Source organism: Mixophyes fleayi, chromosome 11 (assembly GCF_038048845.1).
Source record: "Mixophyes fleayi isolate aMixFle1 chromosome 11, aMixFle1.hap1, whole genome shotgun sequence".
In the NCBI taxonomy this organism is placed as follows: Eukaryota; Metazoa; Chordata; class Amphibia; order Anura; family Limnodynastidae; genus Mixophyes; species Mixophyes fleayi.
The window spans coordinates 94,462,320-94,489,676 of record NC_134412.1 but is presented as its reverse complement, the minus strand read 5'-3'; the positions used below and the strand labels follow the sequence as shown (position 1 = coordinate 94,489,676).

The 27,357-nt window shown below is 43.6% G+C and overlaps 1 protein-coding gene across 4 annotated transcripts in view; it reads left to right on the top strand.

Annotated features, from left to right (window-relative positions):
- ROBO3 (roundabout guidance receptor 3) overlaps nucleotides 1-27,357 on the top strand; it is a 384,723-nt gene that overhangs the window by 273,833 nt on the left and 83,533 nt on the right. The window contains exon 1 of one of the 4 annotated variants that reach the window (XM_075190389.1): nucleotides 6,481-6,889. The exons of the other annotated variants lie outside the window; for them this stretch is intronic. Coding sequence (XP_075046490.1) covers nucleotides 6,820-6,889 — 70 coding nt within the window. The 5' untranslated portion in view covers nucleotides 6,481-6,819. Of the gene's footprint in view, nucleotides 1-6,480; nucleotides 6,890-27,357 lie in introns of those variants that run through there. 4 annotated transcript variants of the gene reach the window in all.

Sequence of the window (27,357 nt, the reverse complement as noted above, 5' to 3'; positions counted from 1 at the left end):
ACCAGAAATATTAATTCCGCTGACTCTGACAGCCAAGACTCCCCTCAAACATCTCATTACCGCTGACTTTGTCTAAAATTAAAGAGGCATTAAAGTGTAAGAGAGAGAGGATAATTCAAGGTGAACACAGATCTCCTACAATGCGTTGGTTATAGCGGTGATTTCACCATACGGTCCCCAAAGCTTGTGCAACATTGTACCAACAACACAGAACACATGTAATCTACGGAGATACATTGTTACGTAGTAAAGAGTGAACACCTGGGAGAGGTGAAAGCTATCTTTATCTTTGAAATGACTGTATGTTTAGGTAGATGCAACAAAACTCATTTTTTGTGGGCACCATATTTACTACACAAGAAAAACTGTTTTGCAGCTAAAAAAAAATACATCACTTGATTACACCATTGAAAATATGATTGGTTGCTATGGGCAACACCACCTTTTAGCATTGCATCAGTTCTCCTAAATGTCCCCATGTATGACGATGATGATCATATATTGGTGCAGTGCAGTCTCCTCGGGCTCTATAATGTACTTTTACTACCCTAGTATTGATTCCTGTAAATAATTGATGAACAGGACAGAAAAATGGTGCAATCAGCATTGATATTCTGACAAGAAGATGTAACAGCGCCTAGATTATTATCGTGGTATGATGAAATATTTCTGTGTTCACATGGTAAATATGTCATTATTTGTCAGACAGAAAATATTTGTGAGTTTTGCTAGTGTAAATATTTGCAGGACAAACAGCAGTGTCAGGACATCCCGATAAGAGGGGCTGTTTAGTTAGGGAAAGGAGTATAAGGACAGAGTTGGTTTTACAGTTCATTGTTTTCAGTAGAGTGTTTGAACAGGAAACATTGGCCAAGCAAAAGAAAGTAACATATTATGTGAGAAGTGTGGACAAACGAAACACTCCGAACCCCCTGTGAGACTCTAAACACCATCAACGTGCGTACAATAGGCCATACAATAGCTGTGCAAATTATTAGCACATATAACACTCCACTGGCAACTTGTAGCTCCCTCCAAAAACATGATATCCCACATCCCCAAATAAAGAGGTCTGTACTGTATAGAGTAGACCCATGCGTAACCTGCATGGGTCTAGAGAACTTTCTATTCTGCAATTAAGTTATCTTGCACTGATGAGATCGACTGAAATAGTCTTTGTTGAAGCTGGATTTATGGCTCTACATCTAGATAGATTCATGCTTGAAAGCCAACTAACCTGGACAGATGATTTGCCCATGATCTGGGGCAAATAAGAAATTATTTGCATATCTCTACCCAGAATTTCTTAGGCGGGGATTAATCCTTTACTCTTTGGTTATGAACTAGCTATGAACATGTGATTACCTGCTTCTATAAGAAGGCTCTATTTATCAAAGGGAGATGACCATTAATCCTATGAAAACTGGGTCCCAGATCTTGGCAAGAGTCCTCTTACTGCTGCCGCCCAGCATCACCGGTCGCTGAAATCTTATTAACGTAGGGGGTCTTAATAAATTAGATTTCTAACAGCATTTGTAGAAAAGGGTTCTATGGATAGATAGGCCAGATATCAGTTTTTGTGAACCATTGTCTATGGTTTAACCATTTGCCTGCTGTCCGCTATATACAAACGGCAGGGCCTGGTCACCGGAGACCATCAGCGGCTTCTTCTGTGAGCAACATAGTTGCCGAAAAGACCAGAAGTTCGTCATTGAGCCGTGGATCCGGGGTGATAATGAGCCCCCGAGAGCCCTCTGACAGCTGTTTGTCTTCCTAATTCATTAACCCATGTACGAAGAAGGCTGAAACCCAAAATACTGTAACTTAAGGAAGTGAAATCGCATTTTCTAAATTCCTCTCCGCCTCAGAAGGAAGCTGATGATGTGCTGGACAAGGATGTTTCAACGTAAGGAGCTTGGCGTATCCGACACAAATCACATCAGCGGTTTCCTTTCCAGCCCAGCTCAGAAATTATTTAGTGATGTTCTTCTTTCTAGGAGGGCAATAATACACAATATACTATTCAATCCTCTGTGCTTCCTCTCGCGGTAGTTCTCTTATTTCTCAATGAGTCTGCTGAGTAGACTCAGATATAATTATATTAAACCGGTTATTTATATAATATAGTTGTCACTGTACAATTTACTGCGATTTTTACCGTCTATTTTTTGGGGGGGAATTTATACGTTTGTATTCATTGAAGAAGAGTATTTAGATTGTAAACATCATGTTCTGATCAAACTGAGGAAGCAGGACATGCTGGGTATTGTAGTTCTCCAAGGTCCAGCGAGACAGTATGGGACATGTAGCCAAGTATCTGGAAAACAGTTTTTTATATTGATCATATATAAGTAATTATAATAATTTTGGATTGAATCCAGGTTTAGGAACTTTCCGCTAATATTGTGCATCAAGTGATATCGGATATTTAGCGGTTAAAAGACCGCGGGGCTCAGAGGATTGGGGGGTCCCAGCTGGTCCTGTGGATAAATATTTTGCCAATTTACACCTGAGGGACGGGATTCTGTTCTGATTACTAATTAAAAATAATAAGAGGAAGCAACCTAGGGAGGAGGGCAGTGATTGCCTGGAAAGCTGTGTATTGAAAATAAAAATCACCATTGTTTAACCTGAAGGTTTCTTTATTAGTTCAGTCTGTGTTGCAGAGAGCGATTGTCCTCGCTGTCATCCTGACGCTAAATTCGGTGCAGTTACTGGACAATATGGCTTCCTGTGTGTAGAGTTAGATATCTCCAACAGGTTTTATTACAGTGCGTTGCAAGATGATAGAAAACGATCATTGTATGTTACTTATTTGTACCATGATCCCTTAAACTTACGGCCATAGTTGTCTACTCTCCTGAAAATATCAAGTGGTGACTTGATGACACGATTGGTAACATCAGGGCTTCAGTGGGCGGGTCTAGCTGGGAGCGTTAAGTAATCATGGCCCCACACTCTGCTGCTAAGTGGCGGGATGGTGCAATTGCACAGCAGGGAGGAGGGGGGGCTGGTAATACGAATGGCATTGTTGCACATCCTGCAATTGCACTTTGGTCTTCCCCCTTCCAGGAGGTGAGGTCCTAAAAGTTAGTAAGAAAGCAGGGGCAAACGCAAGATTTGTAGGGGGTGGTTTCCACACCATGCCACCGGTGGGCGTGACCAGCACGCATGGGGGCGTGGGTATAATTTTAGACAGTGCTTGGCTGTTCTCCAACTCTTCCTATCCCTATAATATACATGGGCAATGCTGCGTGCACTACTGTTAGATGCACACAGCTCTCCCTTTTCAAGCAGAGCAGTGTGAAGCGGGGGCAGGGTCCAGTCACCTCAATTATACAGTGCCCCAGGCTTGGAGGGGGGTTTCCAGACACTAGGAACCCCCCCCCCCTCGGTTTGCCTATGGAAAGGTGGACGGCGCTGCGTAATATGTGGGTGCTTTATATATAAAGCATAATAATAACAATAGAATACTCCTAACTAGTCTCCTTCTAGCACTGACAGCACAGGAAGGCTGCATCTGAGAGGCCAAAGTGCAGGATACGAACAGGCCGTGATGATTCTCCCTTCTCATCCTCCTTAACCTCTCTGCAGCCTTTGACACTGTTGACCACCCCCTCCTCCTTCACACCCTCCAGTCCTTCGGCCTCTCCGGCCCAGTCCTGTCCTGGTTCACCTCTTACCTTACTCACCGTTCCTTCTCTGTCACCACCTCTGGGTCTCTCTCCCCCCCATCCACCCTTCCAGTCGGGGTCCCTCAGGGCTCTGTTCTGGGACCCTTACTCTTCTCTCTATACACCTCCTCCCTGGGTGAACTCATCAGCTCCTTCGGCTTCAGCTACCACCTTTACGCTGACGACACTCAACTATACCCGCCTGCCTCTCTGCCAGCTCCTCTTGGATGTCCTCTCGATTCCTCAAACTTAACCTTGCCAAAACTGAGCTCATAGTTTTTCCTCCCTCTCATACCCCATCCCCTTCTGACCTCTCCATCACTGTCGACAACACCTCTATCTCCCCTGTCCCCCAACTTCGCTGCCTTGGTGTCATCCTCGACTCCTCTCTCTCCTTTGGCCCCCACATCCTCTCTCTTGCTAAATCCTGCCGCTTCCAGCTCCGCAACATCGCTCGCATCCGGCCCTTCCTCTCCCAAGATGCCACCAAATGCCTTATCCACTCTCTGATCATCTCCCGCCTGGACTACTGCAACCTCCTCCTCACTGGCCTCCCCCACTCTCATCTCGATCCCCTTCGATCCGTCCTTAACGCTGCAGCTAGGCTTATTTTCCTCTCTCGCCGCTCCTCTTTTGTCTCCCCCCTCTACCTAGCCCTTCACTGGCTCCCATTCCCCTTCAGAATCCTCTTTAAGCTCCTCACACTCACCTACAAGGCCCTCGCCAACTCCACTGCGCCCTACATCTCCACCCTCCTCTCTATTCATGCTCCATCCCGCCCTCTCCGTTCTGCCTCTATCCGTCGCCTCTCTTCCCCCGCGCGTATCCAAGACTTCGCCCGTGCTGCCCCCCTCCACTGGAACAAGCTCCCTCCCTCCATCAGAACTTCCCCTAATCTGTCCAGTTTCAAACGGGCCCTAAAAACCCACCTTTTTCCTAAAGCCTTTCTGTCTCCCACTTAACTTCCTACCTTATCTTCTGCCTCTGTCCCCCTACTCTCCCTCTCTCCCCTGCGTCTCTCTGTCTGTCCACCCCTCCCCTTAGATTGTACGCTCCTCTGAGCAGGGCCATCTCTCCTCCTGTTTCCACCACTTCTAACTCTGCTCTCCAGCTACTTAGCCCTCCTCCTCGAGGGTCCTCCACCCCACGTCCACTCTCGCTCCCTCCTCCCCCCTGGGGGTCTCCCTGTCTTCCGCGCCCTCCTTCTTGGGCCCCGTCGTTTGCGGATCCTCCCTCCCCCTTCCCCGCCCTCTCTAGCTGTGCATTGAGCTTACTGAGTTGCTGTGTTTACTGTACTGTGCTGTCTCCCATTGTATTGTAATTTTGTTTGTCTCTGTACGGCGCTGCGGATGCCTTGTGGCGCCTTATAAATAAATATTAATAATAATAAATAATAATATACATTACATTTCTCATTACACTAGGGGGCAGCAGCTCAATGTCTTCTCCACTAGGGCTGCACCGTGATGGCCGTAGGTTGAGCGCCCTCTGTAGAGACCACACCCTGTGCCGTCACCTACTGTGCTGCCTGCATCTAGTCTGTGGATTGCGATATCACAAGTTATGCTAAGCAGCCAGGGCCGGTGCAGGACATTCTTCCAGTCTTTTAGGCGTCCCCAAACCACTGGCACTCTAAGCAACTGCCTAGGTTCACCTAATGGCAGTGCACAGTATCTCCGCTTTTGTAGCTCCTTGATAAACCTGATGTCTGATAGCGATATTATCAAAATTAATCAGATTAAAGATCATGTGGAGTCAAATGCTACTATAGCTCGGCTCTCAGAGCGGCAGAATGTTTGTTGTTATAAATGTCCTGCAATGTGCCCCTTGCACAACAAAATATGCATAAACAGCACTTTTTTTAAAAAAAAAAAAATTAAGCGCTACAGGCATAAAAGATTGTGCTGAATGTCACCGCCCCAAATAACATCATTAATGAATTGACACATGGTTGATGCCATGAATTCACTCAATATGCTTGGAAAGTGAAATTAATCAGTTACCCTTTATAAGTGTTTCCCAAGTGACAGACCAGCACTTATCAGTTTTTAAACATGACACAAGCAAAAAGCTGCAAGGCGAAATATGAGTTAACATTATCATTTAGCATTTTTATTTTTCTATGCATCGATTTTTGCTCTGAAGCCCATCTTCCTTTCTGTAGTCTGTTTCCTATAACCTGTAGGTGTCACTGTTGCTATTACTGTTCATGCAGGGATTTAGCTACTGTGTTAAACTCTTTCCTCAGACCGCAACATGCTAAAGACTACCAGCATCAAGCACAACACTACATATAATCTAAACTATCAGCATCATCAACATTTATATAGCGCCAGCAAATTCCGTATCGCTGTACAAACGTTGTACATTTCCTAATGAAATCCCTCGCTATGTCTAATTGTATTTAATTTTACACCATAATTTGTGGAGAATGATCCTTAACAATAGCTAATTAGTTGCAGGGATATAATTGCAGGGATATTGTTTTAGTGTTTTCCAGCTTCATGGTTAATCAGAATAGATTATCTTTAGACCTCTAATTGTTCATATCTTCTGCACAATCAGTGACACAGCCCATGGGCTATGAAGATTACATGTGTCAGCTCTGTCAGATACTGACTGTTTTTATAAGAAATTATAATTTTAAAAATTAATGTGAATTACCAAGCCGGCAAGCTGCTCTGGTTTTGCAGTTGTGTAGTGTCTGGTGTGGTGGATGTGAAGTTGTCACTGCAGGTGCCTGTGCCTTTAAATATGCAGCAGAGGGAGGAGGGATGACTGACACACAATGGTGAGGGGATCGTTCTCCCCTCACTGAGCCCTGTGCCTGGGAGAGGGGAGGCTGCAGTGTGTGTGTGGCTGGAGGCTCTATCATTATCTCCCTGGAAGTACAATCTAAGCGTCAGCTCCCAGGTCTCAGCTGCGCTCACAGGTCTATGAGGAGGGAGATCTGGGGACAGGATTATTACTCTGAGCTGGAGTCCAGGACGTTGCATGGATGGGGCAGCAGATGTCTGGTCTGGGAAGTGACTAGAGCCCTGGAGGAGGCGGTGGTGGTGTTGTTCTTCTCTATCTTGCACTTTATCTTGTGGGATTTGGACAAGGGAAGGAAGAGATCTGTCCTGGATTACAGTGTTTCCACGGGATGCAGAAAATGTGGATTGTTTGTAAGACCTTACTCTGGATTGTCCCTGTGTTCATCTGTCCTGTTCTAGGTAAGACCTGTGTAATACTCCAGATAAGTAAGACAGCAGTGTGTGTGAGTACTTGTGTACCTTCCAGTATGACCAGTTTATTGCTGGTTTCATCCTTATTTTGCTACTTTTAACACCAGTATGGTGCTGGGGGGCTGTGTGTGATCTGATCCTGGCAGACCCCCCTTCTTACACTGGGCTTTATCTCTGTGACTGGTTAGCTCAACTAGAGGACAAAACTTTTTCTGTCGCCCCCAGAGCAGCAGATGGGTCTAAGCTCCTATAAAGCAGAATGCGCCTGTACCCTCTGTGATACATGTGATTTATGTGTATGCAGTGTGGAGAGACCGGGTGTTCTCCATAAACTTCTGGAGCTTTGTCTGATTGCTTTACCTCTACTTATGTTATAAGATGATATAAGGTGGTGTCAGAGGTTCTCTGTACCGGACACTGTTCCTGGCAGGGCTTGTGGGGCTGTCAGTTAGCTGCTTTGCGTTGGATAGATGTCAGGTTACATGCATCTTATTAGCTGCCATGGTAAAGGGAAGTCCGCAATGAAGCATGAAATCCCAGTTACCTGATACCTCTCAGATCACCATTTCTCAGTCACTAAGTGAGATTTTCAATGTACATGAGGATACATGTGTTACCGCCAGCTGAGCACAGATACATCATGTGTGTACTGGAGTCAGGGCATTCGGAGGGCAGGAGAGGCATACACCTGGGATATAACAAGACTCCCATCACTGGACACACAGACTGATAATGTAATCATTCACTTTATACCTGCAGGGCGTTATACAGCGCTGCTTCCATCCCCTGCGCCCACTGCGCCTCCCAGTACAATGTGTCCCAGGTGGGAGATTTATGTATTTCACAGGCAAATTTAAATAAATGCTTTTAATTAATTTTACGTTCTCAGCTGCTGTTTGGGCAGGAGGGGAATTTTGGAATCTTCTTGTCCTGCTATGGATTGACTGTGTGTACAGTACTGAGTATATTGCAGGGTCCTAACCTGTTTGTACAGTACTGAGTATATTGCAGAGTCCTAACCTCTTTGTGCAGTACCGAGTATATGATAGGGTTCTGTGTGTATAGTGCTATTCAGCAGGGGTGTAATCAATGTGTACATTATTGAGTATATTGCAGGGACCTATTCTATGTGTACAGTACTGAGTATATTGCAGGGACCTCACCTTTGTGTACAGTACTGAGTATATTACAAGGACCTAACTTGTCTGTACAGTACTGGGTATATTGCAGGGACCTAACCTGTGTGTGCAGTACCGATTATATTGTAGGGTTCTGTGTGTATAGTGTTATTCAGCAGGGGTGTAATCAATGTGTACAGTACTGAGTATATTGCAAGGACCTAACCTGTGTGTACAGTACTGAGTATATTGCAGGGACCTTACCTGCGTGTACAGTACTGAGTATATTGCAGGGACCTTACCTGTGTGTACAGTACTGAGTATATTGCAGGGACCTTACCTGTGTGTACAGTACTGGGTATATTGCAGGGACCTAACCTGTGTGTACAGTACCGAGTATATTGCAGGGACCTCCCCTGTGTGTACAGTACTGAGTATATTGCAGGGACCTTACCTGTGTGTACAGTACTGAGTATATTGCAGGGACCTTACCTGTGTGTACAGTACTGGGTATATTGCAGGGACCTTACCTGTGTGTACAGTACTGGGTATATTGCAGGGACCTCCCCTGTGTGTACAGTACTGAGTATATTGCAGGGACCTTACCTGTGTGTACAGTACTGAGTATATTGCAGGGACCTTACCTGTGTGTACAGTACTGAGTATATTGCAGGGACCTCCCCTGTGTGTACAGTACTGGGTATATTGCAGGGACCTCCCCTGTGTGTACAGTACCATGTATTCCATAGGTACCTCACATGTGTGTACTGTAGTGAGGACCTAGAAATGACCGGACTTGGTTCTGCGGGCACTGAGCACGCGTGTGGATGAGTCCTGTTGCATGTATTGATGTGACTGTAGTAAGGCCTGGGCAGGGCCTGGGCTATTGATGCTGCACTCGGGAGACAGCTGGGACCGCTCTCTGTAACCTGATGGGACCCGTTTGTATTCTGCTTTCTTTGAACTTTCTGTCAGACTGAGGAATTAGAGAGTTGAAGTCTGAGAATTAATGGCTGCATCGCAAATAGCTGCTAAGTGGTCTAAAAATGGAGGGACCTGTGTGTAAGGGGCCGTAGGGGTCAGTCTATTGTCAACTGTAAGGATTTCCCCCCAGGGGCCTGTGAGACTCGCTGTGGTTTTTCTGCCCTGGAGTAAGAATTCTTTGCTGTAATACAAGCAGCGCAGTGTTGTTACAGCCAGCTCCCATCTGACACCTTGTTCCTGAGGAAAGTAACAGGTTTAAGGTTAGAAAAGTCAGTTCAGAGATGGCCGAAAGTGACACAGGGAAACCAAACTGTCAGATTTACCCCTTTACTGCCAGAGTGATAAAATGTGATAAAATGTGATATATATATATATATATATATATATATATATATATATATATATATACACACACACACTTCATCCTCTGTGCTTCGTATCCAGCTGGAGTGATTTAGATTGGGGTAAAATGTTCAATGATAAATCCAATCCTAAATCTAATGATTTTCAACTAGTTTGTCAGCCTTTAAACTGCAGTCATCACCTACCCAGGATGGGGGCAGGTATTGTGTGGGCTAAACCAATAGTCATTAGAATGCAGCCTATCCAGTCACTAGGAACCAGTGACATAACTGAGAGTGCATCCTATCCAGTCACTAGGAACCAGTGACATCACTGAGAGTGCATCCTATCCAGTCACTAGGAACCAGTGACATCACTGAGAGTGCAGCCTATCCAGTCACTAGGAACCAGTGACATCACTGAGAGTGCAGCCTATCCAGTCACTAGGAACCAGTGACATCCCTGAGCGTGCAGCCTATCCAGTCACTAGGAACCAGTGACATCACTGAGAGTGCAGCCTATCCAGTCACTAGGAACCAGTGACATCACTGAGAGTGCAGCCTATCCAGTCACTAGCATTCCGTGAATGGTGAAATATTCAAGTCTCATTCTTGTGAATGTTAGCTCCGCCCACAAATGGCCACCTACATTAAGTTTAAGCAACTATAAGGAGTAGCTGGAAACTCACCTTTTAAGAACAGCTTACCCTGACCCCCCTCTCTAGAGCTTTTGTTTCAGAAATGTGTACTGTTAAGTAAACCCCCGACTAGTTGCACAGCGCCGCCCGTGTTACAAGCCCTGGGAAATAATGATAACGTTTGCAGACTCGTTTCCGGCCCCATCGTGGGGGTTATGGGTGCAGCAGAAGATTTAGCTAAGGGCCATGTCCTTGGCGTGTGGGCTCATGTCACCAGCAGAGATTTCTCTGACAGCCAAGCTGCTCTTTCTTTCATGAATATGTATCTGCACTAATCGCTTTTACCCTCATAAATTCTCATTAAGTGCCCAGAACAGCCATATAATTGGCACAGACATTGATCCCCATTAGTGCTAAGTTTTGTGATGAATCGCGGCTTTAGGGGCTATTACAGGGAGTTTTGAGGGCCCGGCTAATGATATGAAGCCAACTGACCCAATTATACAAAGCTTTTCTCAGCATTGTTTTATATCACCGCAACATGAATGGAGACATCCTTCAATAGAAAGAAACCGCAATTGAAAGAATATGTGATGCCATTACAAAAGTCCGGAGAGCTGACAATTAATGCAATCAAGCTGAGATGGTTTGGGGGAAATAATTAATTGTGTATTCCCTTTGAAGGACCATTGAACCCAAACATTGAAATGTTCGTCTCCGAAGGTTAACTACAGTGTCTTGTCTAAAGTCGATCACGCACAGGCCTATTCTGCTAGTGGACTGGGTTGGTGTTAGATTTGGTTACACGTGTAGAACATGTGCCAACTCTTGTAGCTAATGTGCCACTAATCCGCTACTGGGATGGACAAAAAGCTCAAACAGCAAAGCATGACAATTTTGTCTTTCTTTAGAAGAGAGATATGCCAGGATATGTTGTCAGTAGCAATCTCTTCTATTTGACAGATGTGTGTCTATGCCTGTCCCAATTGTATGTATCCAAAAGCAAACAACTAAAACTTACATTTAACCTTGGTGTGGCCACTTTGGTCAAGCCTTTGTGCTTGATTAAACCAGAGAGACCCACCCCCAGTTATAGGTTCTTAAAATGGATGGACATATGTACACTGGAGAGATATAAACTGACTTATGTGGGAAATCTGAGAGCCAAATCTATGCGTCGCTCAGTTATCTGTCTGTGTGTGTAATGGTTGAAGATCGGTACATTAAACACAGCTAGGAAAACATACACCTAACATACTACCCAGTCTGCTAAGTAATTATATAGCACACATGATGTTCTAAGAATATAAAGTACATAGATTGGAAACAGGAAAATCATCATGTTCTAACAGGCTCCATAAACTAGCACAACACCAATTGCTGTTTTATTTTCCACTGCAGAAGTCACAAACTTGCTGTCTTTAGAGGGGACGTATCGGTTACTCCCCCACCCCCACCCCATTGCAGAGAATGTGCCTCTATCTCCTGTGTTCGGCTTTTTGTCACTTTCAGGCTTTCTAGTGAGTCTTGGATCAAGTTGCTGAATCCTAGTTATGTGGTCACCAGCACTGTCCTGGAGGCGAATACGTTGTAGGGGCTTGGATTCTGTTACACGAGTAACCTGTATTTATCACCTTACCTTCCAGTTATTCTGCAGAGAGTAAGGGCTCTGGGTATCCATAAATGGATGTTCCGTCATCTGAATTGTAAACGTTCATTTGTTGACTTGTATATGTGTCTCCAGCAAAATTATCATTACTGTTATTTTGACTGTTTTACCAAATGGCGACATCTCTTACACAGAAAACAGTACATACCGTGCATTACAACAATAAAATAGATGTTACATTTACAGAAATCTAGAGACAATAGAAATGAAACTCCGCTCATGAGTAATAAGGAATGTAGACCGTAAATGGAGAATTATATTTAATGATTAATAGTGTTTGTTATAAAGCTTATTGTGGAGGTGTACGTAGATCAGGTGAGCGAGTTATATGGCTGTCTGTAGGGATGCCATTTAAGAATGTGTTTAAAGACTTGGAACTTAATTGTCTTATGACGTGAGGTGGAGAGTTCCGGAGAATTGGTGCAGCATTGGAGAAGTTCTGAAGGTATGAGTGCATAGAGGTGATTAAAGAGTAGCAGGTAGTGTACACAGTAAGGGTTACTTGTGGAGGACCTGGAGATGAGATGCAAGACGGTGCAACATTGCTGAGTGTTTACAGCTTAATTCTGGCCTATTCTACTACCCTGCCCGAGTGCTGAGTTACTTGACCAGAACACAGACCGAGCATCAAAGTTTTCAGTAAAAGTGGCAATTCATTAAATACACGAATATTGGTTCAGTCCACAAATTCGTCCCTCCTGGGAAAGGTCTAATGGACGTGACCGCTGGTACCCAGCGTCAGATGTGTCCAAACTGCTGCTCTGCTACCAGGCAGACTCCTACTTATTAGTAGAACTCCCATGCAGGGGCCATTCTAGAGACCATCACACAGATTGCTCCATGTGTGCTCTGCAGCAGGCACTGATGTAATAATACATTATGTCAGTGTCCACCATTAAGTCTAGTCCTAGGGCAGGTGTTGTATACTGACCAGCAACACTATTGGTCAGTATAAAACAGATCTCTGGGTGATACCAAACCTTAGAGGGTCACACTGGGAAGGTGATAGAGGAAACAAAAAAAGAATGACTCTATTTCCGTCTTATATCCCAAAATGATTCAGTAAATCTGGGTACACATTGGGCTTTTCATCCAATTAGCGTGCAGATCACCCGATAAATGTTTGGTAAGACACCTTATTATGTGTACGCTCCCACGATCATGTTTTATTGGACCAAAACACATTGTATCTGTTGATTTGGTTTTCTAAATTCCTAACAATCACGATCATCGATGGAACGAAGTTGGGCAAATGTGGCAGTGTGTACGCACTCAGGACCAGCAGTGTAGGCAGATATCTGTACAGTGTACAGAGTCACAATCTTTTCAGTAGATGGTTGTGAGAAATGAGATCACAGATCTGAAGGTAAACCGTGTAGGTGTTGTCAGGCGCCGTCCCCACTTGTCCTCTTCTGTCGGGGACGGACGCCGTTCCGAAGCTCCTGTGCGCCCCAATGCTGTGCGCCCCATTGCTAGGCAACGGGACGCTTCCACTCTCGTCTGCCAGGCCCGGCACTAGGAGCGCATGCGCGTCCATTGCTAAGGCAACGAGACTTTTCTTCCTGTTTCCTGTCGGTGGTCAGCTAGTCTGACCGCCGAAATCACTGTCCACCAATCGCATTCAAGTGGCCTCTATTTTGGGGAGGCTCTGGCACCATTAGGGTGCCAGAGTATCTAGGTCTTCCTATGCTCCAGCACTTCTGTATGTGTTACAGACTTCTGCCTGATTACGTGTACCGACCCAGCTTTCCCTGACTCTGCTTTGCATAATCCTTTGGTGTATTCTTTGTTACCTGGTTTTGACTACTAGCCTCCTGACCTCACCTTCGCCTGTTCCTCTGTACCTCGCCCGTCCGCACGGTTTGACCACTGCCTGTACGACTACATCTGTTCACCTCCCACCTCGGTGGTAGCTATCTCGGAGGGCCGCGACCTGCAAGTCTCTTGCAGCGAACCCCAAACTCTCTTTCGGGGGTCCCTGGTGAAGACCAGAGGCGTGTTAGACTCTGCGCCTCCTTGTTTAATAGCACCAATACCTGCAGGTGATCTTCAGCCAGAAACACTCTGTGTAGGTGTGTACATATGAACAGACCTGATCATTGGGACTTTCATTTGTTGGTAAAATCGTCACAGAAATCGCATCCGCAGTAATTTTCTGTAGTGTGTACCCAGCTTAAGTGTCTATAACTGATTTGTTACATTTGTTGCATGTATTTTAACATTTCGTTCCCCAGTCCAGCACTGAATGCACCGGACATTAATACACACTAGAGATGTTCGGTGACATGAATGGACTTATGTCTTCAGTTGGTGGCACAGTGCCATTAAACACATTAAGTCCGTGCACTCGTATTTGTGTCCTTGCAGTGCGTGTTTGGTGTATCCGTGTTAGGGGTCGTTATTATTCCGATCGCTAGAAGAAAGAACGGAGGGGGGGGGGGACAGTGTTTCTGTGTGAAGCTATTTGCCGATGTGAGATGTTCTGCAGAATTGATTCATTTGAATCTGAAAGGTTAGAATTGGACGACTTTGCAGATGTTTAGAGAGGCCGGGAGACTAATTCTCTCTAAGGGGCACATTTATCAATATTCACATAAAGTGAAAAGTAGTTTTCAATCCTTAACGCAATGATAAGGATTGAACTATTTCTCACATTTATGTACAACCCTGCACAGAAACAGCAGTTCCGAAAAACTGCTGTTTCTGTGATGTAAAAAATCATACTTACCCCCCTCTTCGGAAGCGCTGCCTCCAGGTCTTCTCCTCGTTCTTTTCATTCTTCAATTGCGCATGTCCAGTTCCAAGAACTGCACATGCGCACAAAGATCCCCTCTCTGTCTCTGTAACTATCGTTGCAGAGAGAGCGCTGAGTGACAGGGAGGGATCATGTGATCCCTCCACACATGCGCTGTTCTCAGCTCTGCTCTTCGGAGCTGACAGCATTGGATTTCTTCCATTCTGATGATGTACGCCAGCTTCAGCTTAACACAACAAGTTCCCGAAAAAAAGATTTTTTCAGGACTTGTTAGATTGCGGCCAGAGCAGTCACCATACTGTTGTATGGTGACTGCTCGCAAAAACGATAAGGAGTGCAAAGCAGCAGATATCCATGATATCTGCTGCGATGCTCCTTTAATAAATTTGAGTAGGAGACATCGTGGACTAATTTACACGGTAAGTGCACGATAGTGCACCACCGTTATTTCTTAAATATACCTCTAAGTGATCTGCTCTTTTGCAAAAGTTTGAGTATCTTGAGGGTACCAGTGTGTGCGTTTCAGAAACGTTACAATGTCCAGTATGGAAACACTTGAGAAAATCTCTTCAACTTGTTATAAATCTATTATGCCCCCCCCCCGACATAACATGTTTCCTCCCAGTAAACATATGGAGTTAAAGCATTGATGGTAAATAATCAATGTTGAAAGGGGGAGCACACAAGTGTCTATAAAAGTGGACATGAAATTGATTGAGTGTGATGTTGTTTTCTCTACGTTAATTGTAGAGTCCTCCTGTGTTATCGCTGCTTTGTTTCTGCGTTCGTTTCTCTTTCTTTTATTGTCTTTTTTATGGGATCGATTTGAGTCTTTGGGTCGATCGATGGGAGATCGTTACAAAGACACAGGAATAATAATGCCGACACACAGTAAGAGTTATGCCCTGCCGCACATATATTTGTTCATTCTTCATAGGAAACGTGAAGGAAGAATGAAGCATTACTGGGAAACACAAGCATGTGTGATGAGATGTAATGCAGGGACACAATATACAATATACAATGCAACCCCCCAGGATTTGTGCCTTACATCACTGATTTTCTTGGTGTGTGTGTGTGTGTGTGTGTGTGTGTGTGTGTGTGTGTCTTTAAAAATGTTTTAATGATTGAGGTGTTTATTTATCAACCTCCAAAGCGGTGACTGTATTAGGTAGTAAGGAGGATATTTACTATAATATTACTGAGGACTCATTATTTGCAAATCCAGTCCCTGTAGGTGTCTATGGGGACTGCAATTGTGCCCTATTTAGCTCTGAAATTCTGAGCTTGACCCCAACACCTAACGCCAGCTGAAGATGGCGCTAAGCGTTCTATCCTATGGGTAGAGGGACACAGAGATTTTCGGACCCTCCCTGGTAGACTTGGTCCCTTCCCCCATCACAAATTCTGCACAGGCCATTAGAAGAGGTAAGTAAAGCGTTTGCAGTCACTTTAATATAGAATATTTGCTGGGACAGGTTCCTATCGGACCTGCTGTCCCAAATGAACAATGTTACTAACGAGAAATTATAACTAATGTGAAGAAAATACATTGGGTCATAAATAGACCACTAATACACATGAATAAAAATGATCCTGTGTCTGAGGCCTCCGAATATAATCAATAGTTAGGTAGGCTTGGTGCGGCCCTCGGGCTGTCGTGAGCCTCACCCTCTGCCTGGCAGGGTGTGCTGAGACTTGTGGTTCCACAATAGCTTGAGTCAATTCCTGAACCTCCCCATTTTGTATCATGTAAATGTAGAATTTTCAGTGTATTCATTTGACGATAGGCTCCCGATCTGTACGTCATAGAAAACTAGGGGGCACATTTATCAATCATCAGCAAAAGTGAGAAATAGTTATCAATCCTTATCGCATGGATAAGGATTGAACTATTTCTCAAATTTATGAACAACGGATCACAGAAACAGCAGTTCCGAAAAACTGCTGTTTCTGTGATAAAAAAAAATCATACTTACCCCCCTCTTCGGAAGCGCTGTCTCGGGATCTCCTCCAGGTCGTCTTCATCCTTCAACTGCGCATGTGCATTTCGAAGAGCTGCACATGCGCACAAAGAGAGAGAGCTGTGAGTGACAGGGAGGGATCATGTGATCCCTCCACACATGCTCTGTCCAGCTCTGCTCTTCAGAGCAGAGCTGACAGCATTGGATTTTGTCAATTATGATAATGTACGCCAGCTTCAGCTTTTTTCGGAACTTGTTAGATTGCGGCTGGGAGCAGTCACCATACTGTTGAATGGTGACTGCTCCCAAAAATGAAGAGGAGTGCAAAGCAGCAGATATCCACGATATCTGCTGCGATGCACCTTTCATAAATGTGCGGAGGACACGGAGGCACCTTAATTACCCGGTAAGAGCACTACCGTGCTTTCTTAAATATGCCCCTAGGTGAGGCCACTGGATGTTGGACATATTTCCATTTAATGTTTATATGCTGTTTTCAGTTACGGCAATTGGAGAGAACGGTCTGTTAATCTGACAGTAGTGCAGTATTCCTGATCGCCATTCAGTATAACCGCCGATTATATAACGTGTGTCAGATCGCTGGGAAGTATTGTTTGGTTAGAACATTTTTATAATCTAGTTTGGTTGTTGCAGGGTATATACCGAATATTCTGCAAGGATCGGATTCCTTCTGTTAATCTGTTTTGTTGTGGCTTCAATTACAGAGAGAGCCCTGCGTAATGACACCGCTTTACAGCCACTGGCTCCTCTAGTTTTCTACAACAACAAAGCAGAGAGCTGACATTCCCTTTACAGAGGTCAAAGGAAGAGGCTGAAGGTGACTATTAGTGGATTTATAAAGCCAGAGAAAAGCATTGAAGCAGGAAAGGACTAAACCCGATGAGTTTCCTTCTAAGATGCTAATTCCGGTGCTGAATAGTGTTTTAATATATACCCTGAATAGAAGCTGATTTAAGAAGCTAATTCTCTCTGCTGTTTTATTTTGCCCAGAATATATTTCCAGCTATGATTAGATAAAGGGTGTTGTCACACGAGCAGTTTTTACCCCATGCGTATAGCGAAGCTTCCAATCGCCATTATCTATTTCCATGAGTAAAGCAAAGCTGGTGTCACACAAGCAGTTTAATCGCTGGAGCAGTTTGTAAAACGCTACCAAACAAGTGTCCAAAACGCTGAATAAAAACGCTCTGTAATTGAAATACATTATTTGTCAGCAGAACCCCTCACGCTTTTCTTATGAAATGCGAGCTTTAAAAGCGCTGCCGTAAAAACTCTATAAAATTTATAAAAGCGCTAATATGAAAAGGGCCAATGAGACCCCCTCTAATGATAGTTCAGACACTACAGAGTCAGATCGGGTTATTAAGAAGCCCCCTCCCCCAGCAGCACTGGAGAGTAATAAACGTCCATTCACTGTATGACTTTTGTACACGGAACACACTGCATAGAGATGAAACCATTCTCTGCTCCCCCTCAGGTGTAGTCAGCATGCATTGCCTCCAACATCTTCTGGGCCAGTGAGCTTATATCTTCACAGGTGAAACGCTCGAGAGGGCGGGTGGGCAGTAATATGATTGTACAGGACAGCACGGTGGCTCAGTGGTTAGCACTTCTGCCTTGCAGCACTGGGGTCATGAGTTCAATTCCTAACCATGGCCTTTTCTATGTGGAGTTTGTATGTTCTCCCCGTGTTTGCGTGGGTTTCCTCCGGGTGCTCCGTTTTCCTCCCACACTCCAAAAACATACTGGTAGGTTAATTGGCTGCTAACAAATTGACCCTAGTCTGTGTGTCTGTCTGTGTGTTCCTCTGTCCGTCCGTCCGTCTCTGTCTGTGTGTGTGTATGTATATTAGGGAATTTAGACTGTAAGCTCCAATGGGGCAGGGACTGATGTGAGTGACTTCTCTGTACAGCGCTGCGGAATTAGTGGCGCTGTATAAATGGTGATGATGATATTATACATTTACTGAGTAACTGAACTTTTTTGCTACAATTGCACAGAAACCAGATCCACATTTTCAGCGCCAAAAGTCCTGTTCATTCCCGTTACATCTTTTCCTGATTACTATGTTTATCCGTCGTTTAGCCGTGTTGTTAAATGGAGCTTACGTTTCATCCCCTACTTATCTCTGATTGCTGAAGCGTGTGGCACTCTGAGTTGGTGTGAAATTAAATCACAGCTAAACAAACACTCTCTTACCTGTCGGCGTCAATAGTATGGTCTAATTGCTTCACATTAAGATCATGTATTGTGGTAGGGTGACGTTGGCACGTCTCCTGGATTACATCTTCAGAGGAGGCCTGGCGGAGGGGCAGGAGAGCAGTTCCCGCTCCTCGGGCTGCTTTTTGGCAATGGTACCTCCGTCGTGCCTTTATCGGAGGAAGCGGCTGTCGCCGTGTCGCGCACAAACTGCTAACACTGCTATACAGCTGTCGTTTGACCTGTGAGTGTGACTTGCTCATTGAGGGACTGACCCAGAGTGAGTACTGTGCTGAATCGGGACTGTCCTGATTTCAGCGAGAGGTTTGGGGAAGGGAGGTAATGTAGGCCAAGCGCAGTAAGGGCCTGTACTCATAAACACCTGGCAACGCCAAATTATTTGCAGATCGTCAGTGGCAGATGCAAGTAGCGGATGATGATGACGACGACGGCCGCCAGCGAGCTGCTTGTAATTAGGCCAAGCACAGAAGCTGCTTAATTTCTTTTACCAGAGAAATGAAACATAAAGTTAGCATTGAAGGATAACTGCACACGAAGGAGGCCGCCATTTTCACTAGGCGCCTGTGACCTCTCCCCGAGGCTCCTCTTGGCCAATATTACTGAGCCTCTGGTTCCTGGTGAATTGCTTGGCGGCATTATTGTGAATATTGGGTTCCGCCCACGAAATGTCGGCCTGTAGGCTTCCAGGTGCTGGCTAATGCTTGGACTGAGGACTGTGAACCATCAGTTACTGGCTGCTTCTGATACAGCCCTCTGGCCATCCCTGTGTGCAGTCAGATCTAGGCCATACATCTACATGTCTGTGTAGTGTAGAACCATGTTATGCAGGATCTAGATGTTATTATTTCATTACATGTCCGTGTAATGACAGCCTGTGCGTGGCACATATAGTTTCATTATATCAGTCTGTACCAAATTCGACAGATATATTTAATTTGAATATATTTGCTGGGCAGCACACTTGGTCATAAGTCTCACAACCGCACCGACATACTGTAATAATAGCGGCTCTCGTGTCTGTACACACAGATTATTATTGTGTTTCAATATCTGTGGTTTGTCTGCTGATAAATAATTCTCAGCCCTCATTTCCTCCATTTATTGACAGAAGCCGCGGCCCGCGTCAGCTGGCGGTTGTGAATATATTGTGGCAAAATAGTATGTTTTGTGAACAGACGGCATTAACTGTATGAACGCTTTAGAATAATTGCTGAGCAGGTGATTTATACACTGCGCACCGTGTACTGTAGATAAATATAGGGCACTACAACTCCCAGCATGGCATAAACACTGGATATAATCATAAAGATTATTTTTTGTCGTTAGAGGAACCATGTACAAATCAAGAGAAGTGGTACTGTGCACTATTTATACATACAGAACACAGTCAGATGCTGAGAATCACATCCAGCTTACACAGATGTGCTACTGTGTCTTCATTATTCATATATTACCAGATAATGAGAATTGCATATCTAGCAAGAGAAGGATTCCTGTTTCCCTTACAGTAAGGTTCCAGCATATAGAGGAAGAGAAGTGACACTGTGCACTTGTCCCAAATATGCTGAGAATTGCACCCAGCATACACAACACGAGAAGTAGTAATGTGCAATTGTCCATACCTACAGAATAAGATTAAGATACTGAGAATTGCATACAACAAACAGGACAAGAGAAGTTGTACTGTGTGGAATAGAGCCAGACACTTGCGATTCCATCGAGCACACACAGGAAGAGACATGTGTAATTATTCAAACAAACAGAATAAGAATAGACAGGGATAATACTATTCTGCAAATAGTGATACAGTGCTTTTTCCACACACCTAGATTAAGACTAGATCCTTCATTGTATACAAAACAAGAGAAGTTATACTGTGCAATTAAAGATGTATAAAGTCAAGGCTAAAACCTTCTTGATGCTGTATCCAATCCGCTGGGCAGCACGGTGGCGTAGTGGTTAGCACGTTTGCCTTACAGCACTGGGGTCATGAGTTCAATTCCCGACCATGGCCTTATCTGTGAGGAGTTTGTATGTTCTCCCCGTGTTTGCGTGGGTTTCCTCCGGGTGCTCCGGTTTCCTCCCACACTCCAAAAACATACTGGTAGGTTAATTAGCTGCAAAACAAAAAAAAATAAAAAATTGACCCTAGTCTCTGTCTCTGTCTGTGTGTGTGTTTGCCTGTCCATGTCTGTATGTTAGGGAATTTAGACTGTAAGCCCAAAGGGGCAGGGACTGATGTGAATGAGTTCTCTGTACAGCGCTGCGGAATTAGTGGCGCTATACAAATAAATGATGATGATGATGATGATGATATATGGTATATATATATATATCTATCATATAGTATATGAGTGTCATGCTTGGTGTGTGTTATTTGTCATATCATAGAATGTTTGTCAGAGGTTTCCTTTGTCTCCTGGGATACATAGATTTGGTGTTTGCAGAGACCAGGGGAGAGGTGTTAGAGGGTCTCCTGTATGGTTGATGTCAAGGCCAGGCCATCTGTATGAATGAAGCCAATGAGCTGGCTGCTGGCTGACATTCCTTCTCATTCTCCCGAACAACGGATAGGGGATGTAGGAAGCGAGGGGGGTGGGGGCACCAGCTTACATATTTCTCTGTGCTATGTAAACAGACAGGGGCACTTGAGATGTATTCTTCACCATTGCTGGGTTATATTGTATCCAACAATAACAAGAGCGGAACATTCTCTTACAGTAGGCTACACGTGTAGCCAATGGCGTTGTGTCTTCTGTTACATTACTCTTCTGGTTTAGTGTGGGCGGCTGTATGAAAGGCTGGAGGAGGCATTTATGAAACTGGGCAGGTAAAACAAGTGCAAACATGTTCATAATTGTATATATGAGCCTTTTTCCCCACGGCAGAGCTCCTGATCCAATATTCATGAGACTGCGGTATATTCACTAAGAACTGGGCTCGTCAGAGAGGTGCGATGCACTTTGTACCTCATTCCTGCATGATGTCACTAGCTCCTAGTGAATTGATAAACTGAATTATGGTTCAGAAATACACCGTGTAGGTGGTGAATCCACTTTATTACATGTCACCTCCAGACATATTCATACAGTCCTGTAGTGCGGGATCTGCGGGGGTTTCCTTGTAATGTGATCAGGTGGGAGATCTAATAAAATGTTCTTATCTGATGTCTGCAGGTCAATGGTAACTGATCCCTCTGTAACTGATCCGCACTACATTCCAGCACACTAATATCGCCTTAGGTCTGACACAAGCCCGTCACTTTTAGCTGTTTTTTTTCTTCCCAGTGAAATGACAGTGGAAATATAATTTTGGACTGGTTACTATTTCCAAGATTGGAGCAATTATACATCTCTCCAGAGAGACCTGTATATATTAACATCACCTATTAGGACACAGGGCCTGATTCCTTAATGCAAAACGAACATAATGTGCGTTTTTTTGAAAACCCCCCCCAAAAAACACGCACATTGGGTATACGCGCGTCCCTATTTCACTAGGAGCGGATGTAAAGATATGTCTGTAAATTAATTGTGATCTAGGTGCGCTCTGATCTAACAGACAATAAACTGCAGGTTACGTCCAGTACATGTGGAATATAAAGTCACAAAAGAATGCACAGAAAAAAATTCAATTTATGTCACCTGTGCATAAAATAGTCATTAATGACTATATATATATATATTAGAGTTTTTTTCCCTTGAAAAACATTTATTAGAATGTAATTAATGTCTACTGTACATAAACAACATTATTACAGTTACTCCTGATTACAAACACATGTTCTAGCTGTATACACAGACATCATCACTAGTACTCGGCATTTAGACTAGACTTGTACCTGGTGCAAGTGATAAGGCAGAAAAACACCTACCTGAGCGATGCCCAGAGCTTGAATCAGACGCTGCAGTGTGCGCTCCAGCTTGGCACGCCCTCAGGGCCATCTTAACAACAATACGGGCCCCTGGGCAAAGCAGTGCAATGGGGCCCCTACCTACACACACAACAGAAAACAGCCTGCAGAAGAGAATAACATAACATATATATATATATATATGCCAAGTACTTAACTTTCAAGCGCCTTGTTCTCGGATTGCCCCCCCTTCTTCTCTTTTTTCTTATTCTGTGTCTTCCGCTTCTTTGAATCCTCGATGTTGCTGTGGCGTATGCTCCATTTTTGGGCATGCGCAGAGTAATTGCGTATTTCCGTACACAAAATCGCCAGATACACTCCTTAATGCATCAGGCCCAGGGTGTGTGTGTATACATATATATAATATGTATGTATGTTTTCAGAAGCACAGGGTTACAATTCTAGATCCGTGAAGATGAATGAACATGTAATACTCTAATTTGGTCTTCAATAGTTTTTTAAAAAAACATAACAAAACATTATTGTGCTGAAAGTCATTGCAATAAATCCCATATCACCTTTCATTACTCACGGCTACACACGACTGGTAAAAGCGGGTATCTGGTTACTCCGGGTTACAGTACATCACTGCTACTAAATATCATTGTGTAATAATACGCAGACTGTCTTATAGTGTGTGGTAAATGCAGTATGTATCTTTTTTTTATGTTTAAAAGGGAATTGTTCCCTGTTTGTAATTGGGTTCAGTAAAATACACAATACTTTTGCAGTGAGATCTTTTTCTATATTTATTTATTTATGTAAGTGGGAGCGAAATGAGATGTCCTCACCAGTATCCGCACAATACGTGGTTTAACAGTTACCCTCAGAGATGGGAGTATTCATGGTTCATTCAAGGACAACACCACATATTTCTCTAAATAGTATTTCCCTGTGATGGTCCCATGGGGCAAAATATTTAGAGGAACCCGATTATCTGGAGAACTGAGGTATATTCCGCAATGTTATACATTCTAGGTTTGTGGTAAACATCACAGAACAGCCCACTGCGGCATATATCTGTGCTGCCGTGGCACGTAATAAATTCATAATATATCTGGATAACTTGGCCTGCCTGCCCCTTCACACGGGCTCCCATGATACGGAGCCTGACATCGCCCCTCCAACAGTAAATCAATGTGTCAGCCTTTAGTTGAGCTGATGTTTTATTGAAAATGATTTTTTTTGAGGTCAAGCCTCGCCTGACAGCGGAGAAGTTTGAGAGGAGAGATTTGTATCCAGAAGGTCATAAATCATTCTCTGTTTCCACATTGTCTGTTATCGCCTCCCAGGAACCGACAAAATAATTCTTCATGAACTCAAGTGCAACCTCTAAAAACAATAAGGCCCTAAAATGAGGAGAGATGCAACAATTAGGAGGGGAGCGGCCTCTAGGTACCATTAGCTTGGCTCTCCTAGATGTGTTTTATTTCTTCCTTCCTTTGTCATTCGGAAGGAATGTCGTCCTTCACAAAAAAATACTCTTTTCACCCTAATCTGTGAGTACATTTGCAAATCAATTCCCAGGCTGGGCCAGGGGAGATGTTCCAAAGGCCATTTGGGGTTTGGAGAAAGGGAGTTATTGTCTAGGACGTCCTTTCTTTTGGGCGGTGGGATCAAGACAGATTAGCTGTTTTTAGGTGTTTCTTTAAGATGAGATCTATAGCAACTGTTGGAGGCAGGATCAGAATGTGAAAGAGGCTCTAGGAAGGCGACAATGGGTCAGACCCAAACCATTGGGAATTTACATGGCAGAGGAACAATGAGGGTCGGCTAATCAGTAAATCCCTGGTATGCTGGAAATAAAAGAGGTCATGGGGGGCTAGAACTTTGTATGACTCTTTGGCAGACCTTTAAAACGTCCACCTCATGTTCTGATGAAAAGCCATTTGGTCCCCCCCCACTACACACCCTCTGTTTTATAAGTGTGATTTATGCAGCAAAGTTAGAACGCATGTGGTTTTATCCCTGTGTATGGAATTTTCTATCTCCCATCCTTCTGGTCACTTACAAACTGAGAACGGAGGGAGAGGACACCAGAAAGTAAAATGTTGACTAATTGTGGATGGCGTCAGCAGTGGGTTGTCAGTGCATGGGACAATGATATAGGATCATGTTTCCATAACAGGCTAGTTTTTGGAGGAAGGCAGAGGTAGCAACTTTTGTTCCAGAAGTTGTATCTTCTTGTAAAGCACTTATGTTTGTTCCTGCCCTTCAAATACTTGAACTTTGGAGTGATAATATAAAAGTGGACATTAACGGTCCATAAAATATTCTGTTGCAAACACCAGAACAGCTTTCATTTACATCGACTGCAGGAAACTGCTCCCTCTTTGTGCCAACTGTTATCTGGAAACACAAAAGGCTCCAGGGGGCAATTGTCCTTCCGCTCCCTTGCTAGTCCTCCCCTTGATGGGCTTTCAGACTGTCCACTAAAAACTCCACTAGACCTAGAGTGTTCTATTCATTCACTGCTCAAGGAGGGTACACCAGTCACAGAGAATACCCTTTTTTAGTTCCAGTTGTTTTATGTCATAGGCTACTTGATTGCTGGTTTAAGAAATCATTTTTTTCTTTATAAAAAATAACATTTATAAAAATGGTTGCATAGAAAATTGTGCATGAGGAACAGAAAATGGACTGTGGGATATGGCCAACATTTATAAACCAAACTGTGATGGCACCATGTTTGACCTGGCGTATGATTAGCTTCCGTTTTGTTGTTGTTGCTCAAATGTCGCGTTGCGGACATCATTGATAAGCTCAACCCCTATTCCTGCCAAGTCACAGGGTGTCGTAGGAAAATAAAATCTTCTGCCCACCCTTTATTATAGGCTTTATAGTCACCAACAAGTTGCATAAATGCTCCTATGTTTGTAGCTGAATAAAACAGATTATGGGCTGCAAACTCTTATTACACATAGGTGCTGGTGACGTATAGATTCATTACTATGCCCTGGGAGGCAGGATCAGCACTCTCCCCGGAGATTGTGGTAGAGATGTAGCTAAACAAATTGCAGACTTCTAAATATCTGCAGAATTAAATACTATGTATGTACTATTAATATTAATGCTACAAGCATATAGTACGCTTTAAAACATTATTATTATTGACATTTATTTATATAGCACCAGTATACTTGTAGCGCTTTACAACTGAAAAAAAAAAGCTATAAGACACACCTAAATACAGGTGACTACAGATGATAATATGTGACATAAGTCCTTGCAATTTGTTATTTTATTTTGGTGGTATTGTTATCTAGTGTAAAAGCTTAAGAATTTTGGTGTCTTTACAAGTCACTAATTCACAAATTTCAGTATCTGGAAAAACTGTGATTTTTCCGACCCTTGTTTTTATATATTTATTTCTTTAGTCCGAATACAGTGAATGAAATTGGGGGAATTACCAAAAGGCTCAATTAGGTCTAGTGCCTTCCTGAGGCAGGTAACCTCCTCCAACCCTCTGTTGCCTAATTGGGCTTCCTGATTTGCATCTCTGTGTTGTGAATATCACCCTGGGGTCTGCACTGAGTAATTTCCCTCCCGCAATGCAAAATCGTTTCCTCTCTGCACCCAGCCAGGCCCAGTCTCCCTGAACAACAGAGGCAGAGAGGTTCTCATTACCAAACAGGTTCCTGGATCTCCCCAAAAGAATTGTAGGGTGTGTGGTTGTGGGCGGGGGGGGCTGCTATCCAGGCGTTCTGCACCCTCACAAAGGAACAGGTTACACTGAAACAAAAGGGTTTGGAAATAAAGCCACATAGAAAGTGTCACGTCAGGAATATTTTCACTGGATGCTTGCAGATACATTATTCATGTAAATTGAGAATAAATTGAGCGTTTCCTACAGAACTTATTCAATAACAAATATTTCTCCGGCAATGATGGGAAAAAACATGATAATAAGACAGCATTGAAAAGATCTGCATCCAGCCTATTCCCCCATATATACGTTTCCTGGGGGTAATAGCCATTAAACTGTCCCAATAATGCATCACCCTCAGCTATAAATACTTGGCTTTTATACCTTGATTATTCACTAGTGACTTTATATTCATTCATATTAAAATAATGTCAACATTTTGCATTATACAATGAATAGAGCAGAGAATGGAGTTCCATTCTATAGGATATATTTACAGTACATTTCCAGTTATGTATTAATGGTTTGTAAAGTGCCCCAATAGTGAACTTCTTTAATATTCATTTTACTGGAAAAAAATCTCTGGGTACTTCATTCAGCGTCTTTAACAAGTGCCGTTACCCGTATATAATTGATTTAGTATACCGTCTCCTGACATGTATGTATAGTCGGTGCTCTGCGTTCCATTGGTGTGTAAATTTCCATGACTATAGTAATGAGTAATTCAATAAAAATCATAATGCAGCTTTGTGGATGCCCTGCTTGGAGCGGGCAATGAATTGGTGGGTGTACAGCTGCCCTCGCTCCCATTGTGTGAATCCTGGATATAGCAGTATATACGTGCAGGGTTTTGGAAGGTTAATATTCTAGTTGTAGGATTTCTTCAGACACGCGTGGGATCGAAAGGGCAGCTTAATGCAATGATTGTAGTGTAAATCTGCGTTTTACAAAAGAGCAATGTACTGTATTCTGCTCTGAAAGCCAACCAGGGATATATCCTAAAAGGCTGAATGTACTGATGCTTAGTGACTATAACTACTAACACAACCACCTTATTAAACTCAGCAAATTGGGGACATTTATAAGACCAGCCAGCCATGACTACTGTGCAAAAATGTAATTATTAAATGATAAAAACTGCACTGTCCTTGTACAAGCATCTTACAACTTCCAAGGACAAGTGGTTT